A 16,873-nucleotide genomic window follows, 5' to 3' on the forward strand; every position below is an offset into this window, starting at 1 on the left:
CATGCTATTATAATTGGCGAGATGTAACTCTGACTTTGTGGTTCGAAAAGGTTTGCGAGGTCCACACCTGTGTGCACACACACACTCACGTGCGTGTGTATGTGTGTGTTCACGCGTGAAAGTGAGCTTTGTGTTATGTAAGTGTGGAGGTGCGTTGGATGTGTGCTGTCATCCGCGCCGCCGGCTGCTGCCGACTACTATGGATTCTTCCCACGGATGTTTTTTTTGTGTTTTTTTTTGTATCTCGATAAAAATAGAGGAGCCTTTCCGAGTACATTCGCTCCAAGCTGTCACACATGTCGTCCCACGCGCCGACTGTATCTTCTCCCCGCTGTTCAAATTGGCCTTTTCTGTCAATGATAAAAAAAAAAAAAAAAAAAACCATCCAGGCTGAGGAGCCGTTCCGAATTGAAGCTAGCGCTCTCATTTTTTATTCTCTTTGAAGAGGCTCTTGGTTGTTAATGATGTCTTTTCAGAACACCTTCAGGGTTATTTTTAGTGTCTTATCAACATAGTTGAATGAACAAAAGAGGCGGACGAGCTCATTTGCACGTTAAAAAGGAAAATACTTGTGGCCTTGGCAGTATAAAAGCACCAAGTGCTCCCCGTAATAAATACAGACAAGTTGTTGAATGCATAATGAATCATAAGCGATGTTTAATCAAAAGGGCCGAGCGTGCACGTTTTACTCTCGCTCATCTGCTCAAAGCAGCTCTTTAATTTCCAATTTGGAAACTGTCAAAACAGGAAATGATCCGTTTTGTAAAGCTCTCGATGCTATTTTTAGAATAATGTCAGTGTCGGCCAACCTTGAGCGGCTCGCTCCACGGGAAAAGGGCAAGTCTTGCCGTAAGACAGCGCTCAGACTATCACGCCATGTCATTTCCAGCCAGAAGTAAATAAAAATGCACTCTATTTGGCCAGGCTATGTATATTTGTAGTGGAGGCTAAATTCAGCACCATGGACAGCGGCGAGTCTAGATTGCTCATACTCACTGATACAATAAACGGTTCAAAGCTCAGACGGCAGCTATTTTTTTCCAGATTTTCGACTTGCGCCGCTACTTAAACCTCATCATGCGGAAACGCGAGCAAAAGCACATCGGAGCTGGCTGCGAGAGAGGCCATTTGAGGCAAAGTCTTTGAAAGCCTCTTCGCTGTCAGCCAAGTGCCAAGCGAGATAAAACCCAGAGAGAAGAAAACCACAAGAAAGTGGCCTCGGCAAAAAAACACGGCTTCAAAAAGCAAAAGCGATGAAGAGCCTTCAAGCTCTTTCTTGACATCTACTGTCAAAGTAAAGCTAAAAATCCCTCTTGTGGATTTCAACCAACCGTTAGTGTAATGCTAATGCTAAACACAACTAGCTAAACATCCTCATCAACAATAACAAAGTTGTGCCAGCTTAAGTTTTGTAAAACGCAATTGAGAAGCTCTTAACAAAAATTGCCCTATAAAATGAGATGACGAGACTTTATATACTGACAACTTAAGCCCCCCCCCCCCGTTCCCTTTCCTTTCCCCTTGTTTTGTCGCTTAGCAACAGGTTTGTTGCATGAGCGAGAATCCAAACTGCCTGCAGGCGGGTCCATCATGATGTGTCGTTTGGGGTGTTTACAACGCCATGGCTTTATGTTTATGTGTGTGTGTGTTAACGTGTGTGTGTACAACTACCTTACTGACATTAGGCACATGTCACCACTGAAGCATGGAGACGCTGACGTCAGTTCAGCCGATAGCGCCGAAGAGGGACAATGTAAAATACATCTTGAGCTAAACGTCCGAGAGAATTGAGCGGGCTGGAATGTTCCAGTCAATATCTGAGACACGGCGCTACTCTTGCAGACTCATTCACGTTTCCTCTCAAGGCACACTCAAGCATTTCATTCTCTACTAATTCACTTAAGTCTTTCTTCTCGCTAGTCTTATGTCTGTTGACTTTTTTTTTTTTTTTTATCCTTAGAGGAATATGTGAGATTAGCTTCCAAGCCGAGGAGGAGTGCAGTCGGGTTAATATTACAACGACGTCGCTTCGTATCGGGCTGCCACACCAGACTTGAATTTAATCTGCATTATTTGGACTAGTAAGGAATGCAACAAGCAGTAAATATTTTTCAAAACACCAAATGATGTATTTTACACACATGCCACGTCATATTGAGATTATTCGACTGTCATAGCGTGAAAAGCACTTTGCGTTGGTGCGCTGGTGCTTATTGATTGGCGTCCCACCGGGGGAGTTTGTGGCCATAAAAGAAAAGCAATTTCTGCTGCTTGTTTTCCTAAATGGCCTCCGACTTGATTATGCTGAAGTGGAAGTAATTTCACGATTGATCTGTACAACTGCTCTCTTGTTGCTCCTTAACAGTAAACTCACTTGTGTGTGTGTGTGTGTGTGTGTGTGTGTGGGTGTGTTTTCCAACATGCTTGGTAATCATTCTGTTGGAAAAACAACCGAGCCACTCCGGACTTGACGTCGGGTGCATGACTTGAAAGAAGCAATTTTTGACACAGATTTTTTTTTTTTTCCCCAACTAGGTCGCTGGAAAGGAAGTTGCAGAGACCCATCCTGGCCAAGTCCCGCACCCTTCCCAGCATCCCCCAGTCCCCGCATGTGTCCAGAGTCCATCACTCGGATCTCATTGGAGGAAGTCCGCCCCGCAGAAAGAACCCACCCACTACCAGCAGCCCAAAAGCCTGCACGCTGCCACCTGAAGGTAAGCGCAATCACTGCAATGAGCAAGTTTTAAGTACAGCACCATGAAAAGAGCAGGGGTGCCAGAATTGAACCCTGTGGAACACCATCGTCCTGTATTATTATTCTTATTATATTTTCTACTTGTATTTTATGGCCCTGAGCTATCAGTGTTCTTTTTTCCCCCCCTACCCTGCTGCTCCTGCTGCTGCTGCTCCGTTGCAAATATCAAAATCGAGAGACTTAACGTGGCCCCTTGTTGCCTAGCAACCTCTGTCATTGACCGTAATGCATGCTGCCGCGCTTCTGTCTCCCCTTGTTGCTCATTATCTTTCGGTTGGTACTCAAAGTTTTTTTTGTTGTTGTTGTTTTTGGTTTTAATGCGTGTGCCAATGCAGGTTTTGTTCCCTACCCCTACAAATAGCAGGGGATTGCGGCATTGTTAATCTTTAATGACAAAATGTTTTCCGGAGAGCCCCTTGCCGCAAATCCAAAAGTGACGACATTGCAAAAAGCGGGGCCATTTCTCGCCGTGAATTATGCATGACTCTCCTTTTTTGTTTTACACAGGCGAACTGTGGCGCTTGGAGGATGACATGGAAGCTGAAGACGAGCCCGAGCGAGGGGAAGCCAGACCTCGCTCCCGCTCGCCCTTTTCTCACTTCCGGGCTCGCGCCGCTTACCTCCGTAAAAGCATCTCGGCCGACAACCACCTGGACATGAACTGCGACGACAGCTCGGGGGCTCCGGTGGAGGACAAGCCCGCCCGCGGCGGCAAGGCCAAGCTGAAACGCAAATTTGTGAGTTTCCTCTTCTATTTCGAAACCCATCTTGCAACAATAGCCCTAAAAATAATAATACGCCCAACATTTAGACTTCAAGTACACGATTGGCATTAAACATTGACGACTTTCAGTCACCCGATCAGGTAACCCAAGACCTCCATTAGCAGCGTGAGTTTTGTAATTGGCTCTCCGGTGTCACAGGTGGAATTGGACCCGAGCGTAGCTCCAAGTCGGTGCGGCGTCTTTATAGCCACAAAATGTTTCCGTCTTCACACGCAAAGGATTACTAATACGGAGTTCATATCGGAGATTAAAACTTGGCTTCACCGCGATTTAAAGACGGACCCCACGGCGGGAAAGAAATTGAAGGAGCTCATCAGCAGACGGGATTTTATTAGTTTGGTGCCATGGCGGCTGATCTTACGAGCTGCGGTTGTTTTGGGGTGAGACTTCATATCCTCTCTATTGTTCATTGCGTCCCCTTTTTTTTTTTTTTTTAAATCCATTTTTTGTGACCACAAGGGGAATATTTGTTGCCGTCCTTATGGCACTTTCCCCCTTCTTGAAAATGGAAACAAAAATACAGTTGAGGACAGCCGGCAGCCTTAAGCAGCGCTAATGTTGAAACGCACACTCGGCGATATCAACAATGAGGACTAATGCGGTGGCACGTAATTAAGTAGAAACATAGAATTGTGTACTGGGGTGCGGTTAATTGGAAAATGGAGCGGATGAGAGGCGGTTAATTATCCCCCCCCCCCCTTGAGCCGTGTGAGTGTCACACTTGCCGGTGTCGCGCATGTGTCACGGCTGTTGATTGAACGGATGTAAACACAGCAAAAAAGCCTCCGTCATGCTTGTTTTGCAGCCTCGCGCGCTGTGACGCCGCTTTTGCCGATGACTCATGCACTTTCGATATAACCAGAGGAGGCAATTTGAGATCTTGGGTCATCACTACAAGGCACAGCGAATCATTTGCTTTTATTGTGAGATAACAACCCCCCCCCCCCAAAGGAGCCGTGTTTTTAACTTAATGTATAAACATCAGCGGCCACCGATTGCCCCCCTCGCTGACGTCAGCGTGACGTGGGCTGTCATTGTTCCCCGTGGCTGAGAGCACACTTTTGATTGCATCCATTAATTCTGTCAGGCAAAACAGAATACACACTCAATAGGCAGTCAGACATCCTAAATAGATTGATGAACAATATTGGCTGGAATCCACGCGAGAATCGACTCCCAAATAAATTTGATGAGCTCAATTTAGTTATACCGCGCGGCAAGGCGCGTAAGAAAACGTTCGCCGATTATCGAGTTCACAAATCCGACGTGGTGTCGTGCGGATTTTCAAATTTGCATTTAGCTTATCTTCATCCACTGCAAGGAAGATAGGCTTGACGTCCTAGATTGAAAAAGAGAGAAAATAAATAAATAATAATAATGTAAAAATTTATAATACAATATATAAATTATATTAGTCAATTAGTATTTATGACTTAAGTAGCAATATAGACAGAATATAGGAGGCATGAATTGCTTCAATTTTCTTAGTGGCCACACCGTGGCAGCATCATGCCATCAAAAAGGAGACCATGTGAGTGCCTGTGTGTATGTGTGAAAAGTGTTACCTGAATGGTCTTTCTCTGGTGACTCATTCATCCTGAGGTGACTAACACGGCCCCCCCATCGGAGCCAAAGTTCGTCCGCGGATGGCCGACCGACATTCATTATCTGCCTGACTTTTACCGGAATGCACAGCAACGAGGAGAAAAGAAAAAAAAAAAAAAGCCGAGAGCATGCGAGGGAGAAGCCGCACTGTTGGCCACTTTGCGAGACTTAAAAACAAGAGGGGGGGGAAAGAAAATGAAAGAAAAGTAGTGATTTTATTTTTCTGCGCTCAGCATTCCTCCCCTGCTGAGCTTTGGGTTTGACAGTCGGGGTTGTGAACTGGTGGCTCAGCAGGATTGCGGCCCAATTGCTTTGACTTCTACGCTTCTGTGTATGCGGTAGGGCTGGACCATTACGGAAAAGAAATATTTGGGATTGATATCGAAAACACCATTCACAAAGACGATTATTCATCGATTCAAAACGACCGAAACGCAACTTGAATTGATTCTTGAAAGAACTCAATTCGTATTTTGGGTTCAATTCCTCTCGTCTGAAATAGCGGCCCATAAAGAGTGAAACGCTTTGTGGAACACGCGGCCTCTCGGCAGCTGTTGGTGGCTTTTGATGAAGGGGGCTCTCGGCAAGCCCTTTTCCAAACAGAGGCCGACACACGGGCTATGCGAGGGCATTTGGCATGCCTACGAGCTCGCTGACTTAGACCCCGCGGAGCCACTTGAGCACACTCTGTCCCGTTTTAGAGGCTCGGTCTGTCGGCTCCAGAAGATACCTGTTTGAACTTCAGCACCCACTTCTGGATGAAGTATGGCCGAGGATCTATCTTAGAGGCTTAGGTGCGTTCACAAAGTCAGTTTAGCATCATGCAATGTGAAATGTCATAGGCTGGCTAATGATTAGCATCCACGCGGTGGCGTTAACGTGACATTGCCATATTCAAAAGCATATATTCTTTATCCTCTGGAAAAAAATGACTGATGAATTATAGTAGTTGTGAAGCTCTTCTTTGTTTCTGTCTGGATTACACTGCCTCCTGGTGGCCAAGTTGCAGAAGCCCTTTTTCGTTCTCTTTGCACATTCTTTTCGCGGCTACCGGTTTTGAAAACTCCGCAAGCTTCGGACACCTTTGAGTCTGAAGAAGCGCGGTGAGACTGACGATGTGACCTATTCGGTTCCAACCAGTCTGTGTTTGCTTTGCCTTTCCAAAGATCTTCCATTTTGATTTGATAAGTGTTTGATTGCAATCACTCCGCCTTCCTCCCACTCATTTATTTTCTTTAGCGCCTGGCGTGTTTTCCCAAGGAAGCCAGTACAAAACAAACACTATTGATTTCTCCACCCCCCCCTTCTCTTCTTGCCCCCGCGCTCCCCTCCCTTCCCCCAAATTCCTCCTACACTATCAGCCACCATCGGCGTAACACGCATTTCCTTCTCTATCTCCCCTCCATTGACCTGACTCAATCTGCAGTTGTCCAGCAGATCCCCGCCTGTTGGGGTTATCCTCAAGTGGGCCCGAACCCGACTGGCTGGCGATGGAGCGGTTCTCAGGGTCCCGGGCCCTCAGGCACAAAAGGAGGGCCAAAAACATTTCTTTGAGAGCAGCAAATCTCCTGTCCCCTCGTCTCCCTTTTCCCGGGCCTCCCGTCCTCCGTCCCGGCTCGGCCTCCCCTCGGCCCCCCTCCAGACTCTCTGTCTGCGCTGACACTGCCTTTAATAAGGGGGGGGGGTAGACTGTTTATTTGTGCGGTGCGAGGTTAAAAACTTCCCCCCTTAATTGACATTCCGGTAACACTTTCCAATAATGGGGCGAGCAATTTCCTTGAAATTGATGTGTGTCCACCACAAGTAAAAACAGCACTTGTAGCTTTCGCTCACCCATGGCTGACCTACACTTGTGCTGCCTTTCTCGGGCACGTCCGCATGCGTGTGCGTGTCGGCGTGAGAATTCCCGTGATTGGCGTTCCGCTGGCTTTAGTGTTTGGATGACGGATAGCGGCGCATCAAACACACAATGCCGCTCACTGTATTTGTCCCGTGATCAACTCAAGTGAGTCGTAGAATAAACTATGAAGTAATGCGCCTTTTATCCCCCCACCCTGCCCAAAGTAAATAAGTAAATAAATCCACACAAATATTTTCACGTTCATTCATCCCCCCGCATGCTGTTGAGTGACAGCGGCACCACATAGAAAAGCTTCAACAAATCTTTTTTTTTTTTTCTTTTTGCCGCCGTGCTCAGTCAGCGCCGGTGTGTGAGAAAGTACGCAAACACAAACATCTCCCGAGCCTGCAGACGGCATCCTTGGCCGACGGGATGACCGCCAAATAAGACTTGCGGTGCGATGACGCCGGGTGTTAAATGTGTGTGTGTGAAGGGGATGGCGTGACGCGGCGTGTCAGTAGGGGCACGGGTGAGGGTGATAAATGCAGGTATTTGAATTTACCTCCCCAAAAAAAAAGCCCGTCTATGGCGTTCCCCATTCCGTGTTAGCATTGAGCTAGCAGACGTTAAATACTCGCCGTGTAATTCTATTTGTTTTTGTTCGTGCCTGGAAAAAAAAAGTCATTTTGAAAATTCAAACGTGCAGGAAACCCCGCGAACGTGTAAGCCCGACTGCGTGTGTGGCTGCCGGCAGACGCCGGCTGGTTCCCGGCCTTGTCATTCCGTCTCCCACGCCGCCCTCTGATGTGGTTGGAGGCTGCGGCTTTCACTTTGGAGCGCGGCAGCCACCGCGCGCACTCGCACTGTTCTCACATGTCTGTGTCAACACACATCGCGCGGCGGTATGCGGCGGCATTCTCAGAAACCAAGACGCGCTCGCCGGACCCGGATGGAAAGATGGAGCGCGGCCCGCCAAAGTGTCTGACTGGACGCCGAAGACTTAATACGTACGCGAGACGCCGTCGGTGGCGTTGGTGGGCTCCCACCATAAGCGCTTAGGTTAGCTGATATCAAAGACAGATGTTGGCTCGGCTCCCGCGGTACCGAGCGTGTTTGCGTCTGGCGCGAGTGTGACTAATTGTAAGAGCGAGTGTGTTTTCCGCAACAAAGACATACTTTTGATCCGACATAATGACACAATTGAATTGGATTATGCAGATCGCCTGCCAAAACCCGGAGGTCCGCGCTCCACCGATTCCCATTCTGGTCGATCCAAGCATCGCTCAGCATCACCGGCGAACAATGGCGGCTGGCACGCTGAAAGACGTCGCCGTCCGTCTCCCTGGCACCTCCTGCGTTCCTCGTTTTTCAGCCAGGCCTGTCTCTTTAAGGTGCTGTTTGTTTATGCCGAGGCGCAGTTCAGTGAGACCTGTGCAGGCTCAGTGCGAGGCTCCTTTCATAGGGGCTCCATTTTGTTCTTAATAAAATGGCACTCAGTGGCCGGGGGACTGGCAGGCACCCAGCTCCCTGGGAAACCAAAGAATGCTCGCCTTCATTTAGCAACAAACAGCGACTGCCTGAAGAGGTTCGGCTCCTTCGCCCCTGTGTACGGTCGGAATGGCCTGGATTCCTGCAGAGTAATAATCATGTCGAATAATATACGGACTAGTCATATTCATGAATTTGCTTCGGCAACAGGTGGAATTCTGAAATGACTTACGGATAAATGACAGCAAAGATTTTGTTGACTTTCAAATATTTTGGCTAATTCCCAACTGCTAGTTTACGACTTAAATCTGACCCATGTGACTCGAGTCACCCGTCCGATGGGCTAACGGATTGACACTCGGCGCCCGGAACAGACGCGCACATTGTTTAGCATTGCTGTGCCCCCCCCCCCCCTCCTTGTGTCCCGTCCGTCGCCGTGGCAACTGACTGCGGGGACGTCAGGCAATCAGACGGGAGATTTCCCAGCAGATTGCCGTGGTTGCGTCTGCGGCCTGCGCTCTTGGTTTGATCCCATTAAATTAGGCTGAAACAATTGGGCAGTGCCCGCAGCGTGCACGCAAGCCATTTCTTCATGTCTGCCGTCTTTTGTCGAAGCCACTTGTTTGCCTTTCAACATCCTTTATGCCGCTCTGCTTATCTCGCCCCCCCCTTTTCCTGATCTTCGGGAGACAACGGTGTTTAGTTGTCAAGGGTCATACAGCGGCTTAAATAGAAAACAGCGGCGCAATCTGCTTGTGAATGTCCATCGTTACGCCGTCTGGGCCGGCCGGGGGTGGGCAGAACGTAGTCGCCCCATAGCTTTAAAAAAAAAAAAAGTCATGCTATCATTAGAAGTTGGCTATAAAAAATACTCCAAAAAAAAAAAAATCCCAAATATTTTTTTTTCTTCCGCCTTTGGAATTGCAGGCGTCTCCATGATGGATTGGCTGCCAAACAGTTCCCCCCCACCCCTTGATGAGTTTTTACATAGCTCTGCTTTATTGCACATTTCCAAGCCTTTAAAGCAGCGCTAATGACCCAACAAACACATATGTACACATTGTGGACACTGGCTTGGCTACACACACCTGTCATTACTTAGACGCCATGGCATAGTGTGAAACACACACACACACACACCCACATGTGCCCTCATTAGATTGCTTTTCAAACCCGGCGCACGAGCGACCCGAATCAAACTTGGGAGCTTAAGATCAGGGGATGCTTTGAGAATAATTGTCAATTTTTGTCTACGTGAAGCCCTTTGAGACTGCTTGTGATTTAGAGCTATACAAATAAACTTGACTTGAAACGCACTTTGGCATCAAAGAACACGCTTACCACACTCTCACTCCCTTTCACTCTTCATTTATTTCCTCGGGGCTTTTATAGAAGATCAGACTATTTGGCAGATACCTGCGTCCATTAGAGCTTGGCAGTCACTCGATTAATCGTAATCTAATCACTTTTTCCACATGAGGTCTTTTTGGGGTTTTTTTTGAACACATTACAAGTCAAGACAAATTCAATCAATTGACAAATCGGCCGCCCAACTAAACAATAACAGAAATGTTGATATGTGACAGGTGGAGGAGCAAGAGGGAGCGAATTGGAATTTTCCCTCCTCAAAAGCACATTCATGTCACAATTTAATGAGATACAACGGCAAATGAGTGAGCAAGCAGAATAGGAGCAAGATTCTTTTGGGCCCCGTCCCCTAATTGGCTGACTGACTGCAGAAAGACAACACTGTCTCTCTTTAATGTGGCTGGGGTGAAAGGTCACTGTATTGCATTTGTAAGGTCAGCGGTGGAGGTCGCGCTCAGCTCTGGGCCTTCCTGTTGTAGACAGCAAGGTCATGCCACCTACATAGAGCCCAATTATCCCTGCCAACTAATAACTGCTCGCCTCGTTCCACCGCACAGCGCGCATGCTGACACGCATACATGCCCACACACACACACACACACACACACACACACACATTGCACAATGAATGTCTTTCCCAACGCTCGTTTGTATCCGGGGAGGAAAATAGCCATCAACCCCCATATCGTAAAATGTTGCAAATAATGAACGTCCCCTCTAAAATTGATACAAGTTAAATATATGTGGCTGCAATGTTCCTTGCAGAGGATAAAGAATATATGACTAGTGTTTTTTTGTCTGTCTACATGTGTTGTTCCTCCATTTGTGTTCACATATCCATAAAACTCGCTAAACTTAGCAGAAAGCGAATCTAGCTAATTCTCGTTATTTTCCGTCGAGTCTCCGCAGTCAATCCGTCTGCTCGCTTTATGTAACGAAGCAATCTCATTCCTTCTATTAAGTTTAAGATTACAATGACCTCAGTTAATTTCTTAGAACCTTTTCGCTTCAAAGTCAGTCTTATCTTCAGGACTGGGTTTCTTCCAGAAGCGAAGGCTTGGCGTTATCTCGCGCGCAGCCCTTCATCGTACTCGAGCCACGGCGTGAGCATCGCCGTGCAATTTCCACCCGCCGACTTAACAGGCTCCCATCAAAGCCTAATCGGACCCGTGCCAAAGCCACGAGTACACAACGCAAGAATCAAAGAGAGGAGACCAGAGAGAGGAGATATTTTAAGGTGGATCTCACCCTGGCTAATGCCCTCTTCACTAAGGTGGAATGGCACATAAGCTCCCATTAATACAGGAATGAGTTGAATTTAGCTCCGTCTGCCCCCCCCAGCTTTCCATGAAGTGCGCGCACAACACTTACGGCATGCCACACCCTCCCGACCCCCCCCTCTCTTTGCACTCCCCTTTGTTCTCTAACTATAGCCACAGCCGTGCCAAGGCCCGGAGACTTAAATATTCCACTATAAAACAAGCGGTAATGAACATGAAAAGCGCCGCGTGCTGCTAGTTGACCGCGCGGCTAAGCGCCAACAGCCGTGCACATTGCGTGCACTCGCGGCGATCGACAAGGCGCTCCAAAGTGTCTATTATCGTCTATTTTTTTTTTTTAAGATTCGTCCCGTAAATAAAAGTTCTTCGTGACTTCCCCACCTTTGGCTATGTGTGAAAGCCACATTAAAAGCATATGTGCACTTTCTGCAACACAGGTGCACCCCCCCCTCGACTGCAGGTTCAAAAGCGTGGCGAGAGCGAGACGATGAGAGGTGTCGAGACCTGGGAATGGAAAATGATTGATCCGCTTTAAGTGTCCTATAAATCCAGCAGCTGATGGGGGTATAAATTGGGGGCGCGCGTGTCTATCCTACCTGGCAACCCATCAGGATATTTATAATGTCGATCCTGCCAGAAGACCTTCACAGACCCAACCACTGTTACATTCAGGTACCGTGGTTGTCTGGAGCTCCTTTAGGTGTCCCCGAGGTCTCTTTGACCAGGGCAAGTCATCCCACTGAGATATGTGCCCCCCCCCCACCCCTCAACTCCCCAGCTGTCATTGAGCTTCACATCCCTTATACAGCGCTCCACAATGAAGTGGCCAAAAGCCAGCGGATGCCACTGACAGAACCCGCACGTGCCTGCAAATGTGCAGAAGGAACCGTGTGGGACGTAGATGGGGGAGAGTGTGTGTGTGTGTGTGTGTGGGGGGGGGGGGGGTGTCTTTCCCCCCAGACACAAGTTGCTCAGTTTTTTGGAAAGTCTCCGGCCCACCCAAGAGGAAGGAGTCGGAGGAGGTGGAGCTGGTGTTGCTGCTGCTGTTGGTGGGGGGGCAAGTGAGCAGAGGCCTTGGGGGGGGGAACAAAGCCTTATTTCAAACTTGCCGAAAACAGGGGTCTTTATGCCGCGATGCCGCCCCCCCCCCTATGTAGGGAGATGTTATCGCAAAGATGCAATATCCACCTCTGCATAGGCCTCCAGTGTTACGCTAAGTACCCCAGGGCGCTGACCTCACTAATGAAGTCTCCCTTGGCTGCCGTGGTTCACTACTGTACCCTCCTTTGTCTTGGTCTCGGGCCAGAAGATGCTCTTGCGTCTTCATATCTGAGCCCCTCATGGCAAGCTTTGAAGTCTCTGCTTGATTTACTGTCCGGCTGCCCCGTACAGTCCGTTATGACTTTGAAGCTTTGCGTTATCTCACCGTGGAAGCCTCCTCTTTCAAGCTTTGCTCTGACTTTTATATGTGGCCTTGAGTTTCGTGCTCCTCGGGCAGGATTTGCATGTCAAACTTGCACAACCTTCTGCTTTGCCGCTAAGCCGGCAGCGGTCTCGGGGCGCGGAAGTCTCTCTCTAAATCCCGCAATGCCCTGCCCCGAGAGAGCCTAAGTGGAAAGTTTGCTTTTGCACCCGCCGGGTTCGAAGATGAAAGGTTTTTTTTTGGGACGACACGGGTCGGCGAGGTGGGTAAAGGCGGAGTATTGGGCGGTTGGGGGCTTATATCTCTTTATCCCGTCTGGCGTGCTGTGGCTGGGCTTGACCCACATCAGCTGTTCACTTTTCTCCGGCTGCCAGTCGCCGTGCGGCCCAAAGATGGGCTGTCTGCGCGAGGATTACCTGGACCCGTGCCCTTTGGTTCCCCTTTGCTCTGAATATCCAAGCGCCCAAATGGCCTCACCTGAGCGCGGCGGGGGCGCGGTTATAAAAAGATGAAAAGTTGTAGGGCTGAACTTGCGGTTTGCTCGAGGGTGAGCCGGGATTAGTCGGCGGCTGGTGGTTATTGATTCAATTTGGGATGCTTTTTTATCCGCGAGCCGCCTAAGGCCGGCGGACGCTCTGGGTTCCCGCGACGGGCCCCAATCCCCCATCCCCGAAATATGCCTATGGTGGTGGAGGAGATGCTCCGAATGCCTGCACCGCAGCAGCCGAGGCATCTGTCATGCGCGTGGAGGCCCGAGTCGGCAGCGGGATCAGCCGGGGCTCTGCGTGTTGGCTGCGGGTTTTAGCCGGTGCTGAGAGCTCGAGTAGAGAATGAGTCGGCATGCTTTTGGTATGCAAGTACAATTTGCGCTGATGCCGGCTAGCCACGGCCGCACGGACGGCGATTCGGTTCTTCTGCCCGCCTTACCTCACCCGGTGTTTATTCTGAGGTCGTCATTGGCGGGAAGGCCGTCCCTTGGCGACGCCCGAGTCGAAATCACGCGTGGACAGATGGAGCCGCGCAAATAGCCGCGTTTGATGTCACTCCCCGGGGGGTCTCGTACGCACCGTCACCCTCCGAGATAGTGCTGACAGATGGACGGGGACCGGGACGCACAAATGTGAAACACAAGGAGGCATGAGTGAGCAAGACGGATGGCTCCATGTATGAATCAACGTGGGAGGCGACAGATTATCATCAATCGTCTCCAGACGATATCGTTCATAAAATCAGGGCTTGATCCTTTTCCAGGTGGCCACTAGAGGCTGACAAACTGCTGAGAACAATCACAGCCAGTTTGAGTTCTTCTCCCTGGTCCAAGGGAAAGATTTTCGGACTGTCCTCATTTGGGTCGGGGGGATGTTTTCACCAAATGCCGTTTGCATTGCAGCGACGGTTATGCAATGTTGACCTACATTGGATCTTTCCATCGTAGCGCGGCCATCTGACGTTTGGTTCTCGGTTTTCATAAGCCACTCAAGTCCAAATGCCAAAGGTTTAGCTCAAGAATGCAATGTGAAGTTTCAGCACACAGCTAAGACGTCAATGTTTCATTGTTTTCGATATTCTGGACGCAAGAAGGAATATTGTCTCGCCCTCCCTCCCGCCCTCCCTCCGCCCCACTAATGACCTCCAGTAGCTGCACAAGGCCAGACGTGATCAGCGTCTCCCTTTTTTTTTTTTTTTACACCATTTGGCTGCGGCCTGCTCTTTCTGTCTGCTTCTCAACTGCACCAGACCTGTCGTAAGCGGGACCTCCTCGCCGTACTCAATTAGACCCTTGTCTAGCCCATAAACATTCCCTATTTTGGAATTTATGAACCAGACACGAGCAAGTGACAGCGCTCGCATCCTATGTAATGGGGAGGGGAGGGGTGGGGGCAGTTTCTTCACTTGTTCCAAACATCACGCATTTCCCGTTAGCGTGGAAAAAATACGACAAGACACTTTTGGGGAAGCGCCCCTTTAATCCCACCAAAGGTCAACCTCGATGCCGATCCTCTGCTTCCTCCACTCACTCAAGTGATGATGCAAGAGCACATTGCAGGCCACCCCCACCCCCCCTCCCCTCCCCTCCCTTCCCTGACTTCAGTCTTTCCTTTCTCAGCCCACTCCCAACCGACATGGCACCCATCGGGCAGGAGACCAGGCTCGGGATTCTGAGGTGGCGCCCAGACTGGGATTATTTACAAGAGCTGTAGCGCTGCACAGACTGTGCTGTGGTATTTCTTCTTCCAAATGCCTTGGAAGGGAAGGCATGTGATGGGGGAACACACAATCTCCAAGGCCCGTCACTCTCTCTCACTCAATGCACTTCCTCTCTCTCTCTCTCTCTTTGGCTCGCCGGCGTCAAGATTTACGGCGTTCGCGCGACTACCGCTCGGAGTCATTTACGATCTTAGGAGTATAAAAGCGTATGTCTTGCATTAAGACTTTGTTTCGGGAAGACAGAGGGGGAGTGATGATCTAACGCAAAGCTCAATTTCGCTCGGTTGCAATTAATTCCTCCCTGTTATCACTTCCCTAAGACAAATCTCGGACTTGACGCCGTTACCGTACTTTGTGAGATATTGGAGCCCGCCGCGAGGTGCCAAGGGGGGTGCACGAATGGGATCCGGCATTGATGCCGTGTCCGACATAGCCAGAATAGCCGGCAGTTCACGGATATCTCTGGACACACAAACACTGTAAATCAGAGAGGCCTGGAGGTGGTAAAAGGGGGAATATGAATGAGCGGGGGGGACTTTTGTTTTCTGTGAGGTGTTGTGATGTCAGTGAAGGTCGTCGGCGAGATTGGGTGTCAGCGTCCGGATACTTTTGTCCGTAGATGAAAGCAGATGATGTCTCCGTGCACCGTCATACTCTCTTCCAATAATTTTTATTTTTTCTCCCTCTTATGTCAGCGAAAAATTCAAACGACCTCCGACGATCAAATGTGTCGAGCGGCCAAAAAATGTGAATCTTTGTTCTCCGTGCCTGAAGTCAAACACAAAAAAACTGTATTTAATAGCTCATTACTCTAGCGTCGTTAAGTCAAATCCTTGGCTGCCTTTCCTGGAAAGAAAAATAAATAAATAAAATGAGGTCATGGATCTTAAAAAAGAAAAAAAAAAAAAAAAGTAGTACGATCTTGCCCAATATTTAAACATAGATCGCCGTGCTCATTTTTTCGGCCGTATTTGAGTTAGTGTGTTCCATTTAGTTTACTGTTTTAATAATAAGCCCTTCTCCCGGACGAGGTAATATTGCGGGTCTCCATGGCAACCACAGCCAGCACGCATGAGCGAGACTGGAGAACACGGCCGTCCGCAGCCAAGCCAGGCGGGCGGACAATTTTAACCTTGACATTTTTTGGAGAGATACTGTTACAATTTAGTCCAAGAGTTCCCATCACTTACCCAGCCATGAAACTCAATTTAGATGTTCATTCCAGTTTTGGATACCACACCCCCCTCCCTCCCTCGCCCCCCCGCCCTCAGTTTTCACTATAGGCTCCAAATAAGCAGACGCACTTAAAACCCGGCGCTGTCTCGTAGCGCGCTGAGATGACGAAGCAACGGCTCATTGCAAAGCCTTTTTGGAGAGACCCTCGAGTGAGGGAATAGCGCCGGCCCCCGAGACGCCTCGGAGCTGTCGGGATACACATTGGATGACCCACAAAAATGAGCCCCTGGCCGGCCGACGTTGGCTGCCCCTCTGGCTTTACACAAATATACACACACAGCAGTGGAAAAGTGTGACTGGAGACGTTTAAGGAACATGTAGAGAGGATGATGGGAGAAATCAACGGTTAGAAGGCGGTTTGTAAATTCATTCATATCCCCCCCCCCTTCTCCTCCTCCCGCTATTACTCAGTCCCCAAGCCAAACCGCAGTGGGTGAATCAGTTATCCTTATAAACAGGCCACAGGCACACAATGGCGCCTCCGACGTTACATCCAAGGAGAGAGTGAACGAAGCAATTAAAAAAAAAAAAAGTGCTTTTTTTAGCACCTCCAAACGCTTGCACGCTCGCTCACCAGATGACGTTCGTATTATCATTTGCTTTACGAGCGTTTTGCGGCCGACGCCGGCGCTGATGCGGAATATTTGTCTTTTTTAAATGTGAGCTTCATGGCGGGAAGAAGAGACAACAAGAAGAACTGCAGGAGATGTAGGAAAGATGATTAGCCCCGCCCCCCCTGTGATAATCCAGATACGTCATATTATAAATAACGACGCTGCGGCTTGTTGTCTGGAGATGAACATTAAACGCTTAATCAAGCGATGGTTTGGCGCACTTTGCTTACATGAAGACTCCGCCCGCGTAGCAGACATGAAAGCTTTTTGT

General features: G+C 49.0%; 1 protein-coding gene across 3 annotated transcripts in view; it reads left to right on the forward strand.

Moving 5' to 3' along the window:
- The window catches only part of LOC119138444 (ankyrin repeat and fibronectin type-III domain-containing protein 1), a 47,517-nt gene that overhangs the window by 5,613 nt on the left and 25,031 nt on the right, over window positions 1–16,873 (forward strand). For all 3 annotated transcript variants that reach the window (XM_037278472.1, XM_037278471.1, XM_037278473.1), the window contains 2 exons: window positions 2,536–2,714; window positions 3,263–3,492. In XM_037278472.1, coding sequence (XP_037134367.1) covers window positions 2,536–2,714; window positions 3,263–3,492 — 409 coding nt within the window. The remainder of the gene's footprint in view (window positions 1–2,535; window positions 2,715–3,262; window positions 3,493–16,873) is intronic.

Source organism: Syngnathus acus, chromosome 19 (assembly GCF_901709675.1).
Source record: "Syngnathus acus chromosome 19, fSynAcu1.2, whole genome shotgun sequence".
Taxonomy (NCBI): Eukaryota; Metazoa; Chordata; class Actinopteri; order Syngnathiformes; family Syngnathidae; genus Syngnathus; species Syngnathus acus.